This window comes from Callospermophilus lateralis, chromosome 1, assembly GCF_048772815.1.
Source record: "Callospermophilus lateralis isolate mCalLat2 chromosome 1, mCalLat2.hap1, whole genome shotgun sequence".
NCBI lineage: Eukaryota > Metazoa > Chordata > Mammalia > Rodentia > Sciuridae > Callospermophilus > Callospermophilus lateralis.
The window spans coordinates 94,358,451-94,379,731 of record NC_135305.1 but is presented as its reverse complement, the minus strand read 5'-3'; the positions used below and the strand labels follow the sequence as shown (position 1 = coordinate 94,379,731).

Sequence of the window (21,281 nt, the reverse complement as noted above, 5' to 3'; positions counted from 1 at the left end):
AATTCTGCACAAATAGAGCTGGCAGCCCTTCCGGATCACAGTTTTCTCCCTTTCCTAGAGACAGTCACTATGTTGACTTTTACAGTAAGAACTTTTTAGATTTTCTTTTTTTGTTTTACACCCTGTGCGTGCTCCCCCACATGTGTAATATTGTTTTGTCTATTTGTGTTAATTGGATTCTGCATGTCAGGAAGGAGGCAAGAATGCTTACTGTCATTGCTGTACTTAGAATGAAATTGTCAAACAAGGTAAGACCTAAAGGGAAAAGTATAAAACTTTGTTCAATGACATTGAAGAAAATCTAAGTAAATAGAGGAATGCTGTGTGCTTATGGATTAGAAGAATCAGTACCATTAACAGAAGGTAAGGTCTCAACAGTCTACTATTAAGTGCAGTACAATTTATTTGCTAACCACTGATAAATACCCTTTATGAGACTGAGAAATTTTTCTCCTTGTATGCTAGGAGTTTACTACTTTCTCCATTTATTGAGAGGACCTGTGATTTTTGTCTTTTATTAATGTAGAAAAGTATACTGACTGAGCATGGTTACACACATCTATAATCCCAGTGACCTGGGAGGCTGAGCAAAAGATCCCGTGTTTGAGCCGGCCTAGGCAACAGTGAGACCCTTTTTCAAAACAAAATTTTAAAATAAAAGGCTGGGAATGTAGTGGTAGAGTGCTCCTGGGTTTAATTCCCAGTACCAACAAAACAAAATACACACACATACACACACACACACACACACACAGATTGATATCTCTCTGTTAAACCAGCTTTTTATTTCTAGGATAAATTAGCTTTATTAATAGTTTTTTGGGGGATTTTTCCTTTTGTTTTCTGAAGAGCAAATGTGAAATCATTACAAGCATAGGGTAAACAAATGCAAAGGCTGGTGAAACAACAAAAGGTCATCATAATTGTAATAGAGAGAAGGAGGGGGAAGAAGCCATAGGTCAGAAGTTGGAGGGAGGGCGGGAGCCAGATCATTTGTGACTACAGATCATACTAAAAAGTTTGGCTTTAATCTTGAGATGGGGGGCCACTGGAGAGTTTTGAACAAAGTAGTAACATCTTCTGAACCAGTTAACAGTGTCACTTTGGAAAATTAGGGCAGGACAAGGTCAACTATTGAGGAGACTTATGATAATCCATACAAGAATGATAGTGATTTGGACCAGGATGGCAACTTAGGGATAGTGAAATGTGGTTGAAGTCTTGATAAATTTTGTCTGAAGAGGTGATAGAATTTCTGACAGATATGATAGAGAGTGGGAAAGAAAGATGAGATACAGAAATGACTCCACGGTGTTTGCCTTGGGGAACTGGAAAATGTAGAAGTCATTAACTGAGATGGGGAGCACATCAGGAAGATCTCCTTCAGAAGGAAATATGAAGATCTTAGGTTTGGTTATACTTTAGATGAAATGCCTATTAGGCATCCAAGTACAGTTATAAAATAACAGTCATATATTGTTCTGGAATAGGGAGAGATAAGGTCTGTAGATATAAATTTAGGAGTCCTTTCATCATCTGTAACAAAGAATACCAACATTGAGTACAGATGTAAAAGAGGAGAGACACAAAGACAAAACTATTAGATATGGAAATCAGGAGAGGAAGAATATCCAGCAAAAGAGACAGACAGAGCAGCCAGAAATTTAAAAAGAAAACCAGACAAATGTGGTGTCATGGAAGTAAAGAGAAGGGCATATCCGTAGGTTATATGCTCCTTTCGGATTAAGTAAGTTTCAATTGAATAGTGACCATTATCTTTAACAGTTTTGGGTCATTTTATCTTAAAATTTATATGGAAGAATGAATATTTGATAAAGCCAAGCAAAATAGTGGAAACTGAGACAGGAGCTTACCTTACTAGATGTCAGGACATACTATATGCAACCTGTTTAATTAAATCAGTGTTGAATTGGTATAAAAAATGGACAGAGAGATCATTCTTAAAAATGGAGAAGGTTTTCTCTGTATATGAATATTTATTATATGATAAACATAGTTCTCTTCAGGAGTAGATCAGGATAGGTTATTTAATAACTGGGGCTAGCCCAACTGGGTATCCATTTGGCAGAAAATAAAATGAATCCCAAAAAGATTTAAGGCATAAATATAATAAATAAAGCAATAACCATCTTTGGAGAAAAGGAGAAAACAAATATAATGTCTGGGTGAATATAAAACAAGAAACATGTTAATAGAAAAATAATGAGCCATCATTTTAGAGGAGAGCAAATCAATTGACCAATAGACTAAGAAAAACACCTTAAGTATATTAGTAGTCAGGGAAATGAATCAATGAATATTGATCATTGGTAGAAAAATAAGTTTAAAAAATCTTCTGTTGCTAGCAGAGACAGGAGGGAAAGGGGATTATCATACTTTAAATGGAGTTGTGATTTTTTTCCCCTGTAATATTGCTCATGTGATGGTATAATTTTCTATCCAGGGAGAAACGTGTGTTGTAATGAAAAGTTCAGTTTATTTGTTCTTAGAATATCATTGTGTGGTTCAGCCACTTAGTACCCTGGCTTTAGACCACCTACATAAAGTCTTTTAGCTTCATTTTCCTAGTGAGATGAAGGTCATCATCCTTAGCTGATCACTTCTAAAGCCGAATGTCAGATAATGTGTCATTCAGAACTTTGGATAGGACAAAGAGGAGAGAGGGGAAGAGAGGGACCAGGGGATAGGAAAGATGATGGAATGAGGTGGACATCATTACCCCAAGTACATGTATGAAGACAGGAATGGTGTGATCCTACTTTATGTACAACCAGAGAAATGAAAAATTATGCTTCATAAATGTACTATGAATTGAAATGCCTTCTGCTGTCATGTATAACAAATTAGAATAAGTAAATAAATTAAAAAAAACGTGATTCAGAGAATGTTAGGACAGGCCCTGAACCTTTCAGTAATGGAGTCCAAGAACAAGTACGTAACTTTTGACATGTGTAAGGAAAGAAAAGTTACTTATAACTTGCAGTAAGAAAAAAAAAAGTGCTGGGTGGGTGGAGGAGAAGATCTCATGATGAAGGCTTGATTTCTTGGTTGCATTTAGCACTAGGTCTCAGTTTTGTAGGTATAACAGCACTGCCCAATAGAATGCTCTTGTGATGAGGAGGATGTTGTGATCCATGTATTTTCCAGTATGGTAGCCCAGTCACATGACTTTTGAGCAGTTAACATGTTACAACTAAGTAACTGAATTTTTAAATTTTAAGGAATTTAACGTACAATTTAAATTGTCACATATAGATAGTATTATAGTGAAGAAGACAAAAAAAATCTAGTCTACATGCATCTATTGTAATTTGAAACAGATCATAAAAGTTGCTGTTTAAAGTGCAATCAGAGCTATATGGGATTTGTACTTGAAGAGAGTGAAATGGATATTAAAATGTTGTTTGGTACAAAGAAGGTCAGAATGAGGGAACTGTTGACAGAAGATATTCAATTCGAGGAAGCATTAATCCAAGGAAGACTCCCTGGCCAGAAGTCAGCCTTGCTCTTATAGGTGCTTTCCCAGTGCAGCATTTGTTTTTGTCTTTGCAGTTTGTTGACTGCCCCAAACAGTGTTCCCTTTGCAGTGTGTGTCTTCACTTCTTGCTCTCAAGGTTGTAGCCCTGGCTCTGCTCTTTTCTCTGTTGTTGGTCTTTGCTGTGGGCTTCAAGGAGCTTTCCTTTTCTAACATTCTAGGACCTTTTAAAAAGTGAGCTTATTTTTCATGGACTGCATCATGAGAGTGTTGCTTGTGCCATGATTTAGGGATCCAGATGTGAAGGATTCTGTGCCAGCTGTCTCATCCTATACATGAGAATGTCTCTCAGCAGCATCTTTCAATGTGTAAGAAGTAACATTTTGGCTGATACTTTAAATATACGAAATAGAAAATCTGGAAAAAGTTGGGGTTTCTGCGCTTATTATATGTCTGTGAAACAAAGGTGTTTTTTACTGTATTTATTTGCAAAATAGAATACATCTCTGACTCATGGATTAAACTAATAAACAACTTATATCACTTAAATTTTACAAAGAGCAAAGGTATTTGATTATTGATAGATGGTTTCCTGAAGTTTTATGTGTCCTTTTTGTTTGTTTTTTATAGAGTCCTGTGAAGATAAATCAGATTAGCCTGGATGAAAGCGGAGAACACATGGGCGTGTGTTCAGAGGATGGCAAGGTATGGTGAGGACAGGGTCCTGTCCAAGTTCCTGGTCCAGCACTGAGTGCTATGATTTTATCCGACCCCAGGTGATCAGAAATGCATTCTGCTTACTATGTACCTGCATTAAGAGAACCCTGATTATTCTTTTGAATATTGGACTTGCTTCCGATTGCTTATTATTAAAGTAAAATATATTTTGCACAAATGTGCCTTAGGAAATGTAATTACAAGAATGTCAATAATATAACTAGTATTAAGCTGATTAACAGCTGTGGCAGGGTGACGTGTCACCTTAATCATTACTTCTATGCCACTTAACACCTCAGTGACTAGTCTGCAGTTCCTGCAAGACAGTAGCTTAATGCCTTTCTGCCATAAATCCACAAAATTGGATTTTGTGGGCATGATTTCTGTAGGCTGGTGGTTTTCATTTTCACACACAAGTTATGAATGTTTCTCTTGAATTATAGAATCTTTTGATAAGCAATCATAGTTTATCAGAAGAATAAAGTGTCTTACAATGGCCACATTAAATAAATGTAAAATCAATATATGTACAGTTTTCTAAAAACCTGGCACCTACTTCCTTGACCGAGGACATACATCATTTGTGCAGTGTATAACTAACAATTATCAGTGCTTCTTGCTGATGTTGAGTTGTGACATTTAGTGGTTGCAGTGATTGATTTTTCACTTATAAGAATGTCTTTTTTGTTTTTAAGTCGATGGAAGTCTTTTCTAATGTTGGTTTGCAATGATAAAATTCTAATGCACAGTGTATTTAAGCTACTTTTCTACAATAACAGTTTAAGAAGAGACTGCATTAAGAATCATTATAGAACCTTACGTATTCCCTACTGAATAGAGATTTCCTAATCTAATTTTGTATTTTTATGGGCTTTAAATTCAGTGGGCCATTAAGATGAGCAAATTAAAAACAATATACTCAGTAAAAAGAGTTATAACCATTTGTATCTATTAACAATGTTATACTTATTAATCTATTAATAAAAGCAACGTGAAATCCTTTTGACATATGAGAATGCATTCTGTATATCGAAGTCTAATGTTGCCCAAAGAGTCTTTTCAAACAGTAATTGTAACACTAGTGCTTTTCAAAAAGCACTGTCAAATTTTCCAGTACTTTGTGAAATTCTGAGATGAACGTAGTTGTCAGAGGAGAGGAGGAAAGAGTTAGTTTGTGCAGAAATTGAGAAAAATTATCCACACTATTGAAACACTTTTATGTTCATGTATTTGCAGAGAAAGTTAGTTTTCATAAATGCAAAAAATTTATTCCAGACTGATAATCAATTTAATTTGATGAAAGAGAATATTTAAGGTTTTAATTGCATATAGAGTTTTTGCTAAGATATTTTAGGAATTTTCAGAAATGTTGAAGAATTACTGTGAAAATGGAATATTTTAACTACTTCATCTAGTGCATAGTGACATGACCCCGAGATATCTCATGGTACCCTTGTTAACAAACACCTTTGTTTGCCTATTTTAGTAAAGTTTATGACTGCCATATTTTCATATCGACCTATGATGTATTTTAAAAAATGGTTTTCTCACATTTTATTAGCATTAATAGAACGAAAAGTAAATCTTCAGAGTGCACATGTTTATTTTAGCCAGGCATTATCATAGGTTAATGAGTGTTGTGAAAATTAAGAAACTAATACAGAATGAATCACTAATGTGAGTAATGACGATTAAAGCCAAGGATGTTTACAAAGATAAATCCCAGCTATCCAGTCTTAATGCATCTTTTGTTTAAAATATTTTGTTGTTGTTATTATAGTTGGACATAATACCTTTATTTTATTTATTTATTTTTATGTGATGCTGAGGATCAAACCCAGGGCCTTGCACATGCTAGGTAGGCACTCTACTGCTGAGTCACAAGTCCAGAGCCCTAATGCATCTTTAAATGGCTGTTGTGATCTTTGCTTTTTGAGTGTGTTAAGATAAATAGTTATTTATCTTTATTTCAAAGATAACCTTTGATATTTGCATTTATTTTTGAAGTCATATTTCTAAGAGTTGGTTAAAATTTACCCGTTTGCTCACAGGGACTCATTTCTGTTCTTTTTTCCCCATGACTTCTCTGTAGTTGTGTTCTAAATTTTGAAATACACAAATGCATTTATCTTATGTGTATGTGTCTACATATATATTCAGTTTCATTTTACTGGCATCTTATTATAGGTTTACTTTCAGGATGAAGATATACAGGGTTTCTCATCTCTTGCATATGTTCCCTTTAGTATTATAAAATTCTGGGTCAAAATCTTTTCTCTCCAAATTTTGGAGCTATTACTCTCATTTTTCTGACACTTTGTAGGCCTTGGAGCTTGAATAATAATAATAATAATAATAATAATAATAATAATAATAATAGGCTTCTCTAATAATAACAATAAGAAGAAACATCAATAATAAATGGTCCTATAATTCATTTTGGCACTTTATGTCTAGTTTTGGTCTCTTTTCATTAATTTTTTCTGGAACTTAGTAAATCCTTTTGGTCCATATACTAAAGTATTGTTTTCATTTCAGGAAAGTTTACCTCAGTTATAATTTTGATTATTACTTCAGTTCCATTTGTTTTCATTTCTTCAAAGAAATTCAATAATACAAGGCTGGAGGCAGTATTGCTTAGAGGCCAAGTGCAAAGCTGTGTTCAGCTTTTTGGGCAGGTATTCCTACTCTGCTGCCCTGAGGTGTGTGCATTTCTTGGCTTCCCAGTTCCTCCATTGCCTCAGCTGGACAGGGGATGCAAAAGGAGACCTTCATGGAAATGTCATGAGGTGCCACTCAATTACAAATTACCTTTTTTTTTTTTTTTTTTTGGCCATTTATTTCCTCTTTGTGGCCTAGCCTGTTTCCCTCTTCTATTATGGTACTTAAATTTTTCCATGCAAAAGGTAGAATGGATAAGTACTGTTAACCTCCTCCCTTTTTTTTTTTTTTAAAAACACACAGATTGTAAGAAGAAGTGGTCATATTACATAATAACTTAAATTCACACTTTGCTTTCTCATTGGTTTTATCCTTTGATTTCTCTGTAGTCAGAGACAGATTTTCTACTTATTACTTTGCTGCTTTGCTTTTCTTCCAGTGTCAATTTTGTTCCTTATTGCTTTGTGGAATAGATTTTTATTCTATTTTGCATTTTTAATTTTCCTGGAATCTCTCTTCTGGCTCTATTTTCTTATCAACCTGATATGTAATTTAAAAAACAACAACAATTATGACTTCTTATATGCCTTAAAGTATTGGACAGTACTGCCTAGTGGTTAGGAATGGAATAATGTGGTCTCTTTTTAGTTGTATGACATCAGATAAGTGATTTATGTCTCTGTGCCTCAGTCTCTTTCCTCCCCTATAAAATAGGGATAATCACAATACCTACTTTATGATAATTAGGACGACTAAATGAGTTCATATCTGTAAATTACTTGGATATTACTGGTACAGAAGAAACAGTAATTGTTAGTTACCACTGAAGTTATCATTATCATCACCCTGTTTTTCTGTTGGGGTTTCCAAATAGTTTTCTAATTTTTCTTTGACTAGTGGTTACCATTGCATCATCTTTAAAAGCATAATTTTTCTCTGAGTCTTTGGAGTGGTATTCTACAGTTTTTTTAATAGATTGTGTATTTTTTGTTTCTTTTGTTTTATCTATTTCATAACAGGGAGAAGATCTCTTCCTGATTCCATGTTAGCAACAGATTCAGTGCCTGACTTTTTCTTGGCCCTGCCTGATTTATTTGGGGTGTTAGAGAATCACCTTCTTAGATTGACAACAGGGGTCTTCAAATGAGCCTGATTTCCTTTGACTGGATTAATTCAGTGAAGGCAGCCCTCCCTGGGGAAGTGGAAGGCTCCCCTGTTAACACTCCCTGCTCCCTGATTTTGTACCTGGGCAGATTGTATGAAAACCAGCAATCTCTCCTGCGAGGGTCATGTTCACTACTGCTCAAGATGTAATGAAAGCTTGCATGGGCACCCCTGTTCTCATTCTTGACCTATTTTTATTTGGAAGCTGGGGTTTGAGAGAGGTTGTTAGGAGGAAATGTGAACCAGAGGGGTTGTATGGTGTTCTGGCCATTTTGGTCATAGTTCCTCTATGTCCAGTGGGGTATGGCATGGTTTTTTAGTTGACAAATATATAGAATTCCATGCTAAAGTGGAGAAAGACTATACATCTTCCTTCCTGTTCCATTAGGGTTAGGTTTTATTTATTAAGGCAGTAAAACATATTACATACCCCCTGTGGTACTTATGTGGCTCTCTCTGTAGTTCATAAGAATTCTTCTAAGATTTTGCTGGAGATTTGCTATAAAGCCATTTGTTATTAATGTTTTTTCTTCATTAGGTATTTTTGTGGGAAGTTGATAGGGCTGCTCTAGGGGATACCATTATCAAAAGGGTCCTCTATGTTGTAACTTTTAATTTTCTGATTCTTAGCTGAGATCTCCTGGAAGCCAAAACTGTCTGGGCTATTATTGAAGAGATTCCCTTCACAGAAAAGTTTGATTTTTGCCAACAAAATGGCCAAATAAATAAAGAAGGAGACAGAAAGGAAATGACTCAGAATCATTTTGGACTATGTTAACTTTAGTTGTCTAATTTGTGACCAGTTAGTTTGGGATATTACGTTAGTGAAGTGAACCACAACATTGACACTTTTATAAATCACCATAATACTGACACTGATTTTTTTAAATGAAATTTGTCTTGTGAAGTTGCAGTGTTTCCTTATGAAAATAGAATATAAGAGCAATGGAGGTAAATGTTATTCAGTTAAGCATAGTATTAGAAGCTATCCTGTGTAGTTACTCCTCCAGTGGTGGCATTTTTGCTTCTGGCTAGTTCTCAAGAATAGTGATGAATAACAATTCCTGTTTTCTAAGAATGTCTTTGGCTTTGTTCTTTTCTCCTCTTCTGTCTGTATATATCCATACATATTTGTATCTTAATTTATTTTCAACTTCTTTGAGTTGCCTTAATTCAAATTCTGACATTCACACTCTCTATTTAAGGCTTTTGAATGTTGGTTTTTGTTGTTTTTGTTCTCTTCTGTTCTTCTAATATGGTGTGTGAAAAATTATCTTTATTTGCAAATTTTAAGCTATCTTATTAAGATATAAATATAATATAAAGATATCATGTAGAAGAATGGGCTTTAGAGTACTTGGGTTCTTGTCCCAACTACTATGCTTATGATTGTTATAACCTTAGGCAAATCATTTAATTTACTGAAGAATCATCTGTTAAACAAGCACATTGGTGTTTGATCTTATCCCTGGCAGTGTGGCTGTGAGGATCAAATGAGATAGAACAAGATCTCCAACCATAGCAACGTAGTGTCCATTATGAACCTTTAAAAATATCATTTTAGGGCTGGGGTTATGACTCATTGGTAGAGCATTCTCCTAGCATGTGAGAGGCCCAGGGTTCAGTCCTCAGTACCACATAAAAATACATAAGTAAAATAAAGGTATTGTATCCAACTACAACTAAAAAATAAATAAATAATGAGAAAAAAATCACTTTACCCCATCAAAGTTTGATTTGCTATGGTGGGATCCAGCCATTTGTATCCATGGATTTTACATGTTTAATCAGGTTTGAAAACCATGGAAATAAAGTATATTAAAACATTAGGGATGTAAGGTGGTAGGAGTATAAGGCTTGACATAAGACTGTGTTGTGACATTACTGTGCTGAGAAGGAATCAGTTGTTAGAAGGGAAATTCATCTTACAACTTCAGTTAGTTCATACTGAGGACACTTCACTAAGGGGGCCACTTGTTGATTCCCTTCACTAAGATTCAGGTGATACAAGATCTTCTTACCCAGTTTTCTTAGAGTTTTGGGGATCTGTCAAGTTAAACTTCCCATGGTGAAGTCAAATTCTGAATACAAATCTTCCCTTTTCTTACTTCTTAACCACTATTTTGTAACAAATTCAGTATATCCTGTACTTGTACATTTATATAAAAACAATGACTTTATACACTCTGAACAATGAAACATAAAGTGGTAGTAGGCGTATCTGTATTTGCCATGTCAAGAATACATATTTACCCTGAGGTTTTCTCTTAGAATGTATTCTTGACATGGCAAAAAGAGACAACTTCAAGGTAAATCAAATTCCCTCTGGGTTACATTGTATCATATGCTATTACTGGAACTCAAATAACATACCTGCACAAATGTATGAAAGCAATAGTCGCAAAATGAGTGGAACATCTTGAAGATTTTATCTGTTAATGCATGAAGCTTTCTTCAAAAATCATATGAGTGAATTTTTTTTGCTTGTGACTTGAAAGAATGAACCCCTTGCAATTTACTTAAAATTAAAACAAGAAGAAATTGAAAGCTTGGATAGTCTTATATCTATATAAAAATTAAATTTGTTAATAAAAACCTCATAGAGAACTCTTATTTAGCATGTTTGTGCTACTGTAATAGCATAGCTTAGACTGGGTTATTTTTAAATGACAAAAACTTATTCCTCACAGATCTGGAGGCTGGTAAGTCTAATATGAAGATACTGATTCAGTGTTATGAGGGCTGCTTTCTCTGCTTCCAACGTGGCACCTTGTCACTGTGTTTTCATAGCAGAAGGATGAATATTCTATTGTTACATGGTAGAAGGCAGTTGGAATAAGGGTCTAGCTAATACTCTTGATTCCTTTTATAAAGGAACTAATAACCCACCCATGAGGGCACAGCCCTCCTGAAAGTAATAACCTCTTAACACTATCACCTTGAGGGTTAGATTTCAGCATAAGAAATTCGGGCAGCACAAGCATTCAGACCTTGTTTGAAGCAAAGCCATTAGACACAAAGGACTTCACTGGTGAATTCCTCCAAATTTTTTTATTTATTTATTTTTTTACCTCCAAAATTTAAAGAAAAAAAATGACATTACCCTGGAGACTAGAAGAACGAACATGTCTCAAGTATTGGGAAATAGTTCCCATTGGCCCTAATACTATTACTTAGTTTCAGGTCTTTAAGATCTCCTGAAATTATCATCCTTTATTTGCAAGTACATAAATTGATTAAAATCAGTTTATGAAGTAGTTTTACTGTCTATTAAATGTGAACGTGTTTGCAACCTATGATGTAGCATTTCCATCCCAAGTTATACACCCTTTATAGATGTGCATAAAAGTGTACCAAAATATTTGTAATGAGTGTTATTCAGCGTATTATTTATTCATAATAGCCCCAATCTGGGGACGCCCCGAGTGGTCATTAGTGGAAGGGATACATGAATTATAGCCATACATTTAAATGCCATACATCAATGGCAGAGAACCAACTACTACTATATGTAACAATATGGATAAATCCCATGGAGAAAATTTAAATGAAGAAGCCAGTGGAGTAGTACATAATTCCACTTATATAAAATTCACACACCAGCATGACTTATCCATGGTGATGTATTCTAGGATAGTGGTTAATTTGAAGGTAGTATTAGTCAGGAAAGGGCACAGAGGGTTTTCATGGGTTCTGTTTCTTGATTTGACTGATGGTTGGCAGGTTAGATTGATGTCATAAAAAAATGTGTCAAGCTGTAAATTAATTTTTTGTATCCTTTACAGTGTATATATTATACCTCAGATTTCCTTTTCATTTTTTGTTGCTATGTTCTAATTAAAGGACTCAAAATCATAAAAATATGAACAAAGTAGTCTGAAACAACTTTAAGGTAGGCACTGATAAGTGGGAACTTAAATATTGCATTTATACACTCTAGATTTAGCATAAGATTGAAAATGAAGTGCAGTTCACCTAATCTTTTACCACATTGATCTACGTGGCTGATATATACCTGTATATGTATATGATATATGTATATATGTACACACAACACATATGCACATGCTCCCTTTTCCTTTAAGGGATAAAATAATACTTTCTTTAGGATAACTTATGGGAAGTTCATAAAAGAATATTAGTAACCTGTTTATATCTACTTCATTTTTGAAGGTTGGCATCCATTTAATAAATTTGTAATAAGTGAAGGGAATTTTGTCCATAGGATGCTTATGAAAGCTTAATAGCAATAGAGTCCTCTTACCCTTATGGAATTGTTTACCCTGAGAATTTAATAGTGACGGTAGGGTATTAGAATTATTAAATGTTCTACTTTTGTTATTTTTAGTTGCTATTATAATTGAATAGTATTCTCACTGACTCAGCAGTCTTTTCTATTGTCACGTTGAACTAACATGATCTGTTTAATTTTTAGGTGCAGGTATTTGGATTATATTCTGGAGAAGAATTTCACGAGACTTTTGACTGTCCTATTAAAGTAAGTTTTTAATCTTTCTAAGGTTTTTTCATCTCAGGCAATAAAGATTATCAGTAATTCAAATATTACCAATCCAGTCCTGTATTAATTTTGTCAGTCAATGTCTGTTCATCAGTTATGATATGCTGATACCATTTGGATGCTGTGAAATGAGAGCAGGATGTACATTAAGAGACTGTGATGTGACTATCTTCAGGGAGTTTTTATTTTGGTGATTATATTGACATGCATGCACATACATGGACACCCACTGACACAGATACACAGTCTGTGCTTAAAAACTTAGGTAAAATAGCACTACAGTTCAAAGATAAAAAGTCACTATTTGCAATTCTTTTTAGTGATGGCTTCATAGATGGAGCAATATTTGACTGGGCTTTAATAAATGGACAGGGGCAGATAGAAAAGCTGGCTTTCCATGTGGAAGAATAACAAAATAGAAACGGAGGTGTTAGAAAGTTCACATTGTGTTCAGGAAGAGTCTAGTTTAGGTGATGCATAAAAGACTGATTTGTCCAGAGAAGTATACAGACTGACTGACTAGAGCTAGCTCAGTCTGAAAGCTAAGGAATTGGACTCTGTCTGATAAAAGGAAATTATTGAATGTTTAAGAATAAAGGAATGACATTAATTAAGCTAATTTTTAGGAAAATTAATACAGTCCTTGTATACTATATAGTTTGCTGGTCTGATAGACAAGAGGCAAGAAGACCAGTTTTAGATCTAACAATTATGGTAAAGTGTGCTTGTTAAAAAAGAAGAGGTCATTCTTTTTTTTACCCATTTGTTTATTCAAACACTTATTGACCATTAGGTAAAGGAGAGATAAGATCTGACATGTGTTTTATAAAGGCGAAGATTTACCATAAGGAAGGGTGATTTAAACAGGAGAGTGGTGATGAGAGACAATTCAGCAGGCTAATGGAATACTCTGGGAAAGATATCAGGAACTTGGTAAAAAAGTGATCATAAGTATTTAAGATAGAGTAGAAAAAATGAATTTAGGCAGCCCATGGGAGGTAGACTTTTTAGCTTTAGTGGTACATTCGATGAGAATGATCAAAAATAGAGGAGCTGAAGGTAAATTCAGGTTCTTGCTTTGATAATGGCGTAAGAATGCATTAAGGGATGGTTTGAGTAAGGACATTGCTAGTTTGGTCTTAGATTTAGATAACTGTAGTACATTGTATTACAGAGGTTTTAGAAACATGAGTATGGACTTTAGGATAGATTCTGGCCCTTAAATACAAAGTTGGTACACGCAGTTGAGTAAGATAAACCCATTTTAAAAGATATTATTCCATTTAAGCTATAGAGTGAGAAGAGAAGACCAATCTTGAAATTCTGGAGCATCCTAAATTTAAAGATTCAGGTGGTAGAAGCAAAAATAGTAAAGGAGTGGTCTGAGAAGCAGACACCAGAAGAGCTAGACACCAGAAGAATGGTGTCAGGCACACCAAAGAGACAGGGCTTCCAGGGGAAAGAAGTAGGTCTCAGTGCCAAAGGCAGCTCGGGTTTTAAATGGTGGGAAGACTAAATCAAATATACTTTATTTGGTAATTATGACGTTTTTGGTGATCACAGTGAGGACAACTTCAAGAGGAAATTGGAGGTGAGGGTGTCAAAACAACCAGTACTTTTATTTCTCATTCAGGAAATTTGGTAATAAAGAAGATAGATTATGTGGCAGACAAATCAGGCAATGTCTAGAGAACGTTTCTGCAGATCACATATTGGCTGATGGTAAGAATTGGTAAAGAGGGAAAGATTGAAAATAGAAAAAAATACTGGAGCAGCACTAAGCAGTGAGATTGACCATTTAGGGTAGATAATTTTGGAAAAAGCCTTCTCTATCTGCATGTGAGACAGGGACAAGGTGAGGCTCAGCCCAACTATGGCAAAAGTAGGGCAGTGAAAGAGGAGCAGTTTATGGCAGTGGCCCTAGTGGCTTTATTTTCTTACACTTGAAGGGGAGGAAGCAGGGAAAATGATGTTTTTCATTTGCAAAAATGTCTGTTTTGCCTTAAGAGAGAACTAGAAGGACTCTTCAGAGATTTTAAGAATGTAAAACAATACAATATGTAAATACTTCTATATTAGTGTTTAGGATTGATTAGGAATGTGTTGAAGGGAAAGCTAACCTGAGAGGTAGGAGTGGTTTAAAAAAATGAAGGGCCCTATGTTAAGCCCGAAAAATGACAGTGTGAAAGAAATCTGTTAACATATTCTGTTGAAGAAGGGGAATATATTAGTCCATTAATAAATGTTTTTAGTCGAATGTTAGAAAAGATAAAAATTAATTAAGTTGCTGGTTTTATGGATAGTCTGGCGTTTAAAAGGCAGAATATATGCAGGCTTAGAGCCGTAACAAATGAGCCCCAAAAGAGGGAGTTGTGCTAATTGGAGCCACTAGAGTATCATTATTGCCTTCATTGTCCGCCCCCTACACTCTGTATGTCAATGATATTATATAATCGTAAAGCCACTAGCAGTAACAAGGATTGGTAACAAGAGCAGCCTTGGGAGAGACCTGTATAACAAGGGACTGAGGAGAGATTTGAATAGAAAGCTAATGAGAATCACAGGGACAGGAACTTAGGTTTGGGGCCAGGGGTGAGGACCCTAATGATTAGTTCCATACCTCTTAGGTCCTCTACCTCTATTGCCTCAACCTCTGACGGAACCTTGGTATAACTGGAAATTGTGTGGGAGGCTATATTGACTCACCTCTTCCACTTGGTGCCATTCATCGTGGAAGCCATCTTGAACAAGGAGGTAGTCAGGTTCTCTCAGTCAGTGGGTTTTTTCTATGAATTGTATTTAGTTACCAATAGTTTTGACACCCAGCTACCTTAAAGACCTTCTTTGTTGCCTCTGAAGAGGAGGTATCTGCTTATAGGGGGTCTTCACTGAGTGAAAATTAGAACTAATCATTTTTATCCTTAGAGTTTTGACCTGACTTCAGAGAATTTTCACTTAAGAGCAAAACTCATAGGGAAGAATTAAAGAGCTTTGGTTTGTAGAGGGCTGTCAAGGGAGTGGGAGGTTGTGGGTACGGGAAGGACAGTAGAAAAAGACAGATATTATACCCTATATACATGTATGATTTCACTAGTGGAGTGACTCTAAACCATGTACAGCCAGAGGAATGAGAAGTTGTGCTCCATTTGTGTGCTATATGTCAAAATACATTCTACTGTAAAATAAATAATTAATTTTAAAAAGAGCAAAACTCAGTCTCAGAATATTACTGCATGTATTACTTTGTACCAAGGTATTAGGACAGCTTTTAGGTCATGCTGCTCATAATGTATAAAAGGTTTTCATTCAGTGCTTTAACTGTGACTCTTATACTAGGCTTGGATTGTTTTCTCTTGTAGATCATTGCTGTACACCCACATTTTGTGAGATCCAGTTGCAAGCAGTTTGTGACTGGAGGGAAGAAGGTAAATATTTTGTGTCTCTGTCGTGATGTGGAGCTGTTGAGGGGTGTTTTATTTGATCTGTAATTTGTCTTTAATGTCTAAACTATTCTTCAGGAGAAATTTTGAGAAAGAAAAATGTAATGAAATTGTAAGAACATTATCTCTTGGGGTTGTTGTGACCTCAGTGTTTTTCACTACCTTCCTTTGAAGTAGGTACAGGACAAGATTAAAAGAGATGTTACTCCGTCTACCACCTAGAGATTTGATATATTGTCTCTTCCACAAAAAAAGAGGCAGCATTTAAAAATAAAAAAAAAGCAATTAAATTAGTGATGTTTTTCCCCTTTACAGAAAATCTCTTTCAGGCTTTGATAACATTTTAGGATAATTATTGGTACTCTGTATTATCTTGTTCCTGGCACATTTTATTATTTCAGTGAAACCTTTCTCTACATGATTATCTTTGTAATTCTAATAAGTTCTCAAATTAAAGCATCATTCTGCTGATAGTATAAGTCAATTTTTATCTATTAACCAGAAATGTTTTCAAAGCCATTTTTATAGCAAAACACTATCCATACTGCAACTATAAATATTATTGCTTATTCGCTTTAGAGCCAGTGAAAAGCAAGTAGTCTGTGCCTTTTTTTCCACCTCTTTAAAGTAGTATATAGATACAGTATGTATATACTATATTTTTTGAGGTCCAGCTACTCAATTGTTTTGAATGTTATAGTTATCCTTTGTTTCCCCAGGGTCTGGTAGTTCATGGAATGATGGCAGAAAAGTATACTGGTCATTCCCTAAGTCACCTTAATGCATATGGGGCAGGTCTGGGGAATCCTGATTTGAGCCCAAGGCATGAAGCCAAGATTGACTATTATTTCTGCTTGCGAGGTAGCTCCTTTCCTTCCACCTCATAACCCATTGTTATTCTTTGGTTCTAGTCTGATTTGCCTTCTGTAAAAATATTCGTGGTACTAGTTAATTGCAGACTTACTGTCACATTCTCTATTATAAACCTATACCTCATCTACTCCTATAAAAGTAACTCCCTTCCTTGCCCTTTTCAGCCTTAGGAAAGAGTAGCTTTAAAACTCCACATATATTTCTTTATTAAACACATTTTTGGAGAATTTTGTGTGTGATAGAGCATAAACTCACTTAGCCGTGATTTGAGCTTTTGCATTTTCATTTAAAACACAGTGAGGATAAAGCTTTGGTGGAGTTTAAACAAAAAATGCTTATTATTTCATAATCTGAAAATTAAAGAGTGGCTTAGCAATTAAGTTCCAGCTAAGGGTCTGTTGAGGGGCTGCATTCAAAATATTGGCTCGGGCTGCAATTATCAGAGGCCTTATTGGTTCTGTAGGGTCTGCTTTGAAGATGTTTACTGTCTTCTTACAAGTAATCTACATTGTACTTAAAATATTGAGGAATCACTTTGGTTTAAATATTTCCCTATAGTTTAATGCAGTTTTTTGACTTCTGGTTTCCAATTTTAGGAGTTAGAGATTTTACCATCCCCTATTTCTTAAAGATATTAGAAATAAGAAACATAATAGGAATGTTACTCTCCAGGTAGGACTCAGAATCTGAAGATGAGATTCTCCTGTGTTAGTTTGGTTCTTAACAATTTATGTATTTGTGAAGTTTAATAATTTTCACTTTTTGTGTGAGGGATAACAGTAATCTCATCAAATTTTCATTAATTTTGCTACACATGTCTACCTGCAGAATGCCTGGGTTACATAATAACATATTCTTCACCCTTATATTTAGTATTTGAACATTTACAGGAAGAATAGTGTGAACTTGGTAGTTTGGGTCAGATTTTTTGAGTAAAGTAAGTGAGCATTGTGGAAACAGCAGTTACCTAGCATCTCAGTGTTGGCAAGATTATATAGGAAGAACTTGGAGTTTTTGGGATATAGACATGATAAACAATAAAATAAGTAGAATTCAAGTAAGAACATCAGAGTTTTGATTCATCTCTTCACTTATTGACTATTTTATAGGTGATTCTATGTTCAGTTTTCTCTAAGGAAGAATTCTGACTTCCCCTTTTCTTATTCAATTCTCCAGGAATGCATCTGTGCATTTCTTTTTTGAAGCACAAAAAGATGTTAATGTGTAAATAAAATGAGACTAAGTAAAAACGATTCAGCTCATCTGGTAAAAAAGAATTTAAAAATGATGTTATTACCAAATTAGAATTTCTAAATTAAAATAATTTTTTAAAATATAGTAAGTTTTAAACATTGTTGTATACAAGACTTAGTACTGGGCCTGATAAATGTACATGTGTAATATTTTGAAATGAAAAAGCATGTGATTACACATGTTGGTTTCAATATGTTAAGTAATTTTTCTTTTAGATTTTTTAATGGTTTCATTGATAGATAATTCATATACCATAAGGTTTACTAATTTAAAGTATACTATTCAATAGTTTTTAGTGATATTTATAGTGTTGTGCAGCCAGCAATATGATTTTAGAACATTTTTATCCCCCTTTAAAAAAAATCCTTTTGCCACATCATCTTTCCTCCTTTCCTTCCATGTCTAGGTAACCACTAATCTACTTTATCTGTAAATTTGCCTATGCTGGACATTTCATATAAATGGAATTATACATAATCTTAGAGCTGGCTTTTTTTATTAGTGTTTTTGGTGCATGTGTGTTGTAGCATGTATCAGTACTTCATTTCTTGAGATGACGAAATATTATTTTACTTTATGGGTATATCTTATCATTTATCTGCTTTATCAGTTGATGAACATGTGGGGTCTTCCTTTTGGTAATTATGAGGAATGCTGCTGTGAACATTTTATACAACTTCTTGTGGCTATGTGTTTTCATTTCTCAATTGCAAGGTTTTTGAATCATATGGTAACTCTATTAGCATTTTGAGGTACTGTCAAACTGTTTTTCTAAAGTGACTGTACCATTTTACATCTTCTGCAGAAATACCTGAGGGTTTCAGGTTTTCCACTTTGTCCCTAACATTCATTTTTGTCTGTCTTTTTGATTATAGCCATCCTGGTGCATGTTAAATGGTATCCCATTGTGATGCTCATTTTTGTTTCCCTGATGACTTAATTATGTCACATATCTCCTTTCATGTCCTCATTGACCACTTGCATATTTTCTCTGAAGTAATGTCCACTTAAGTTCTTTGCCGATTTCTAAACTGGGTTATTATACAGTTGTAAACATTCTTTATGTATTCTGAATGCATGTTTCTTATCAGTTATATGATTTGCAAATATATTTTCCCACCTCTGAGCTGTATTTTCCCTTTATTGATGACATCTTTAGAAGCACAAAGTTGCATCTAAGATACCCAAGTCCAAGATCATAAATATTAGTGCTTATATTTTCTTCAAAGAGTTTGCAGTTTTACCTCTTAAATTCAGTCGAGGATCTACTTTAAGCTCATGTTTGTGAGTGATGTAAGGTAGGGTTCTAAATTCATTCTTCTGCATGTGGCTATCCATTTGTCCCACCACATGTTGAAACAACTCTTCTTGTGTTGGCCCCTTTGTTGAAAAAATCAGTTAACCATAAATGTCAGGTTTTACTTCTGGACTTTGAATTCTGTTGATCTGTATGTTTATCCTTGTGCCAGCACCCCTTTTAGGTTTTATGTATTTATTCATTTTTATGGTTCTGAAGATCAAACCCAGGGCCTATGCAAGCTAGGTAGATGCTCTACTGAAGGACATTTTCAGCTTCACCTTTTGGGTTTTAGAGCCACTAAGTTTGGTATAATTACTTATAGGATGACAAACAAGTTAATGATTACTCTTATAACATTTTGAATTTCAGTTCTTTCCCTTTTCAAAAGCCAGTATAATTTCTCTGACTTATATTAGAGGCTTTAAAAATTTAAGGGTGTCCTCTAAGGATTTGTAGCATACAAACTTTGGACTCATGTCTTTATTATGTAAATGTGTACTTCATAGTAAAAAGTAACATTTATTTGATAAACTATGATGACATCTTTGTATACAGTACACCCTCTTGGTGTGCTCACAGTATCTTCTCTGTATACACTTTTAAAGATCACTGATACTACATGCTTTTGACATTATTGTGTTCTGCTTATTTTGTTGAAGATATTTCAGGAAGTGTTTTTTCTAATTTCATTATAAATATGTCTTTGATTTTAAAACCAAAGATTTTAGAAGATGACATTAAGAAGGGAGGACTATTATGCAATGATTTGTTTCGTTTAGAAAGTGCTAGCAAAGAGGAGGTACTCATCTATAACTAAGTTTTGGAAGTTTATACCTTTGAAAAATGAGAAAAGCAAAAACACCATTGGCCCAATTGCAATGCGTATCGCTTCAATTACAATTTTAAAGTAGCACCATAAGCAGAACAAGTTTGAAAAAGCCAGCATTTAGCAAATGGTGGTAAACCTTGCAATAATCATAGTTGTGGATGCCAAGACTCCTCTGCTTGGAGTAGGTGGCAGATCATGAGGGAAATGAGAATGAAGACAGATATTATGTGACTGAGAGGTTGTGACCATCTGCCTTTAAGAAACAATTTAATCTTCAAACAAATTAGAGCAAAGACTAGCCAGATAAAAATGTAGTGTGGAATAAAGGCATTCTTAACGTTAAGAACACTAATGTACAGTTTGATCATCTGTTCTCTGATTCTTGGAACTGTATGCAAATTTCTGTAAACAGTGGGTTAGTACAACAGACGAGAAGAGCTAAGTAGGAAAGAGCTAAGTAGGAAAATGGAGGTCCTATAATGAGGTATTCATTTCATTCAAAGAACAATTGAGAGATGTCCCAGTTAATATTTTACTCGTTTTAATGTTATTAATGTTTTTGATTCCTGTAAAAGAAATTGAAGTAATTAGAACATCGATTTTAAAATAGTGCTGCAAAATAGCAGTGTGGCAGGAAAAAGAAAACCTGAAACCCTCATTTGACACATTTATTGATATTTCCTTTTTAAGGTTCTAGCAGCTTAGGTCTTTAGAGAGAGCTTCTTATCTACAAGGTACTGAGAATAGGAGGCTCTAGTTCTGTTTGGCATAAACTTTTATTTTAGGTTTTCAAGGTAACGTCTTAGTAGTTGAATGCCAGAGCTGGATTTATGGATTCCACTGCTTGACACATGAGCATAAAAAGCTTATTCTAAATTCTGTTTTGTTTCCATGTTGGAGGGGGGAAAAAAGGAAAAAGCCCGTCTCTTAAAAGTGCCAAAGTGCCATTGGAGAGAGGTTTCAAATGCATGAACCATTTTAAGTGTAGCCTTCATGTGTCGCAAGAATTCTAATAAATGAACATAGCA

The 21,281-nt window shown here is 34.6% G+C and overlaps 1 protein-coding gene across 3 annotated transcripts in view; it reads left to right on the top strand.

The window, feature by feature from the left end:
* Positions 1-21,281, top strand: part of Vps41 (VPS41 subunit of HOPS complex) — a 166,604-nt gene that overhangs the window by 62,157 nt on the left and 83,166 nt on the right. For all 3 annotated transcript variants that reach the window (XM_076836307.2, XM_076836312.2, XM_076836319.2), the window contains exons 5-7: positions 4,127-4,201; positions 12,474-12,536; positions 15,917-15,982. In XM_076836307.2, coding sequence (XP_076692422.2) covers positions 4,127-4,201; positions 12,474-12,536; positions 15,917-15,982 — 204 coding nt within the window. The remainder of the gene's footprint in view (positions 1-4,126; positions 4,202-12,473; positions 12,537-15,916; positions 15,983-21,281) is intronic.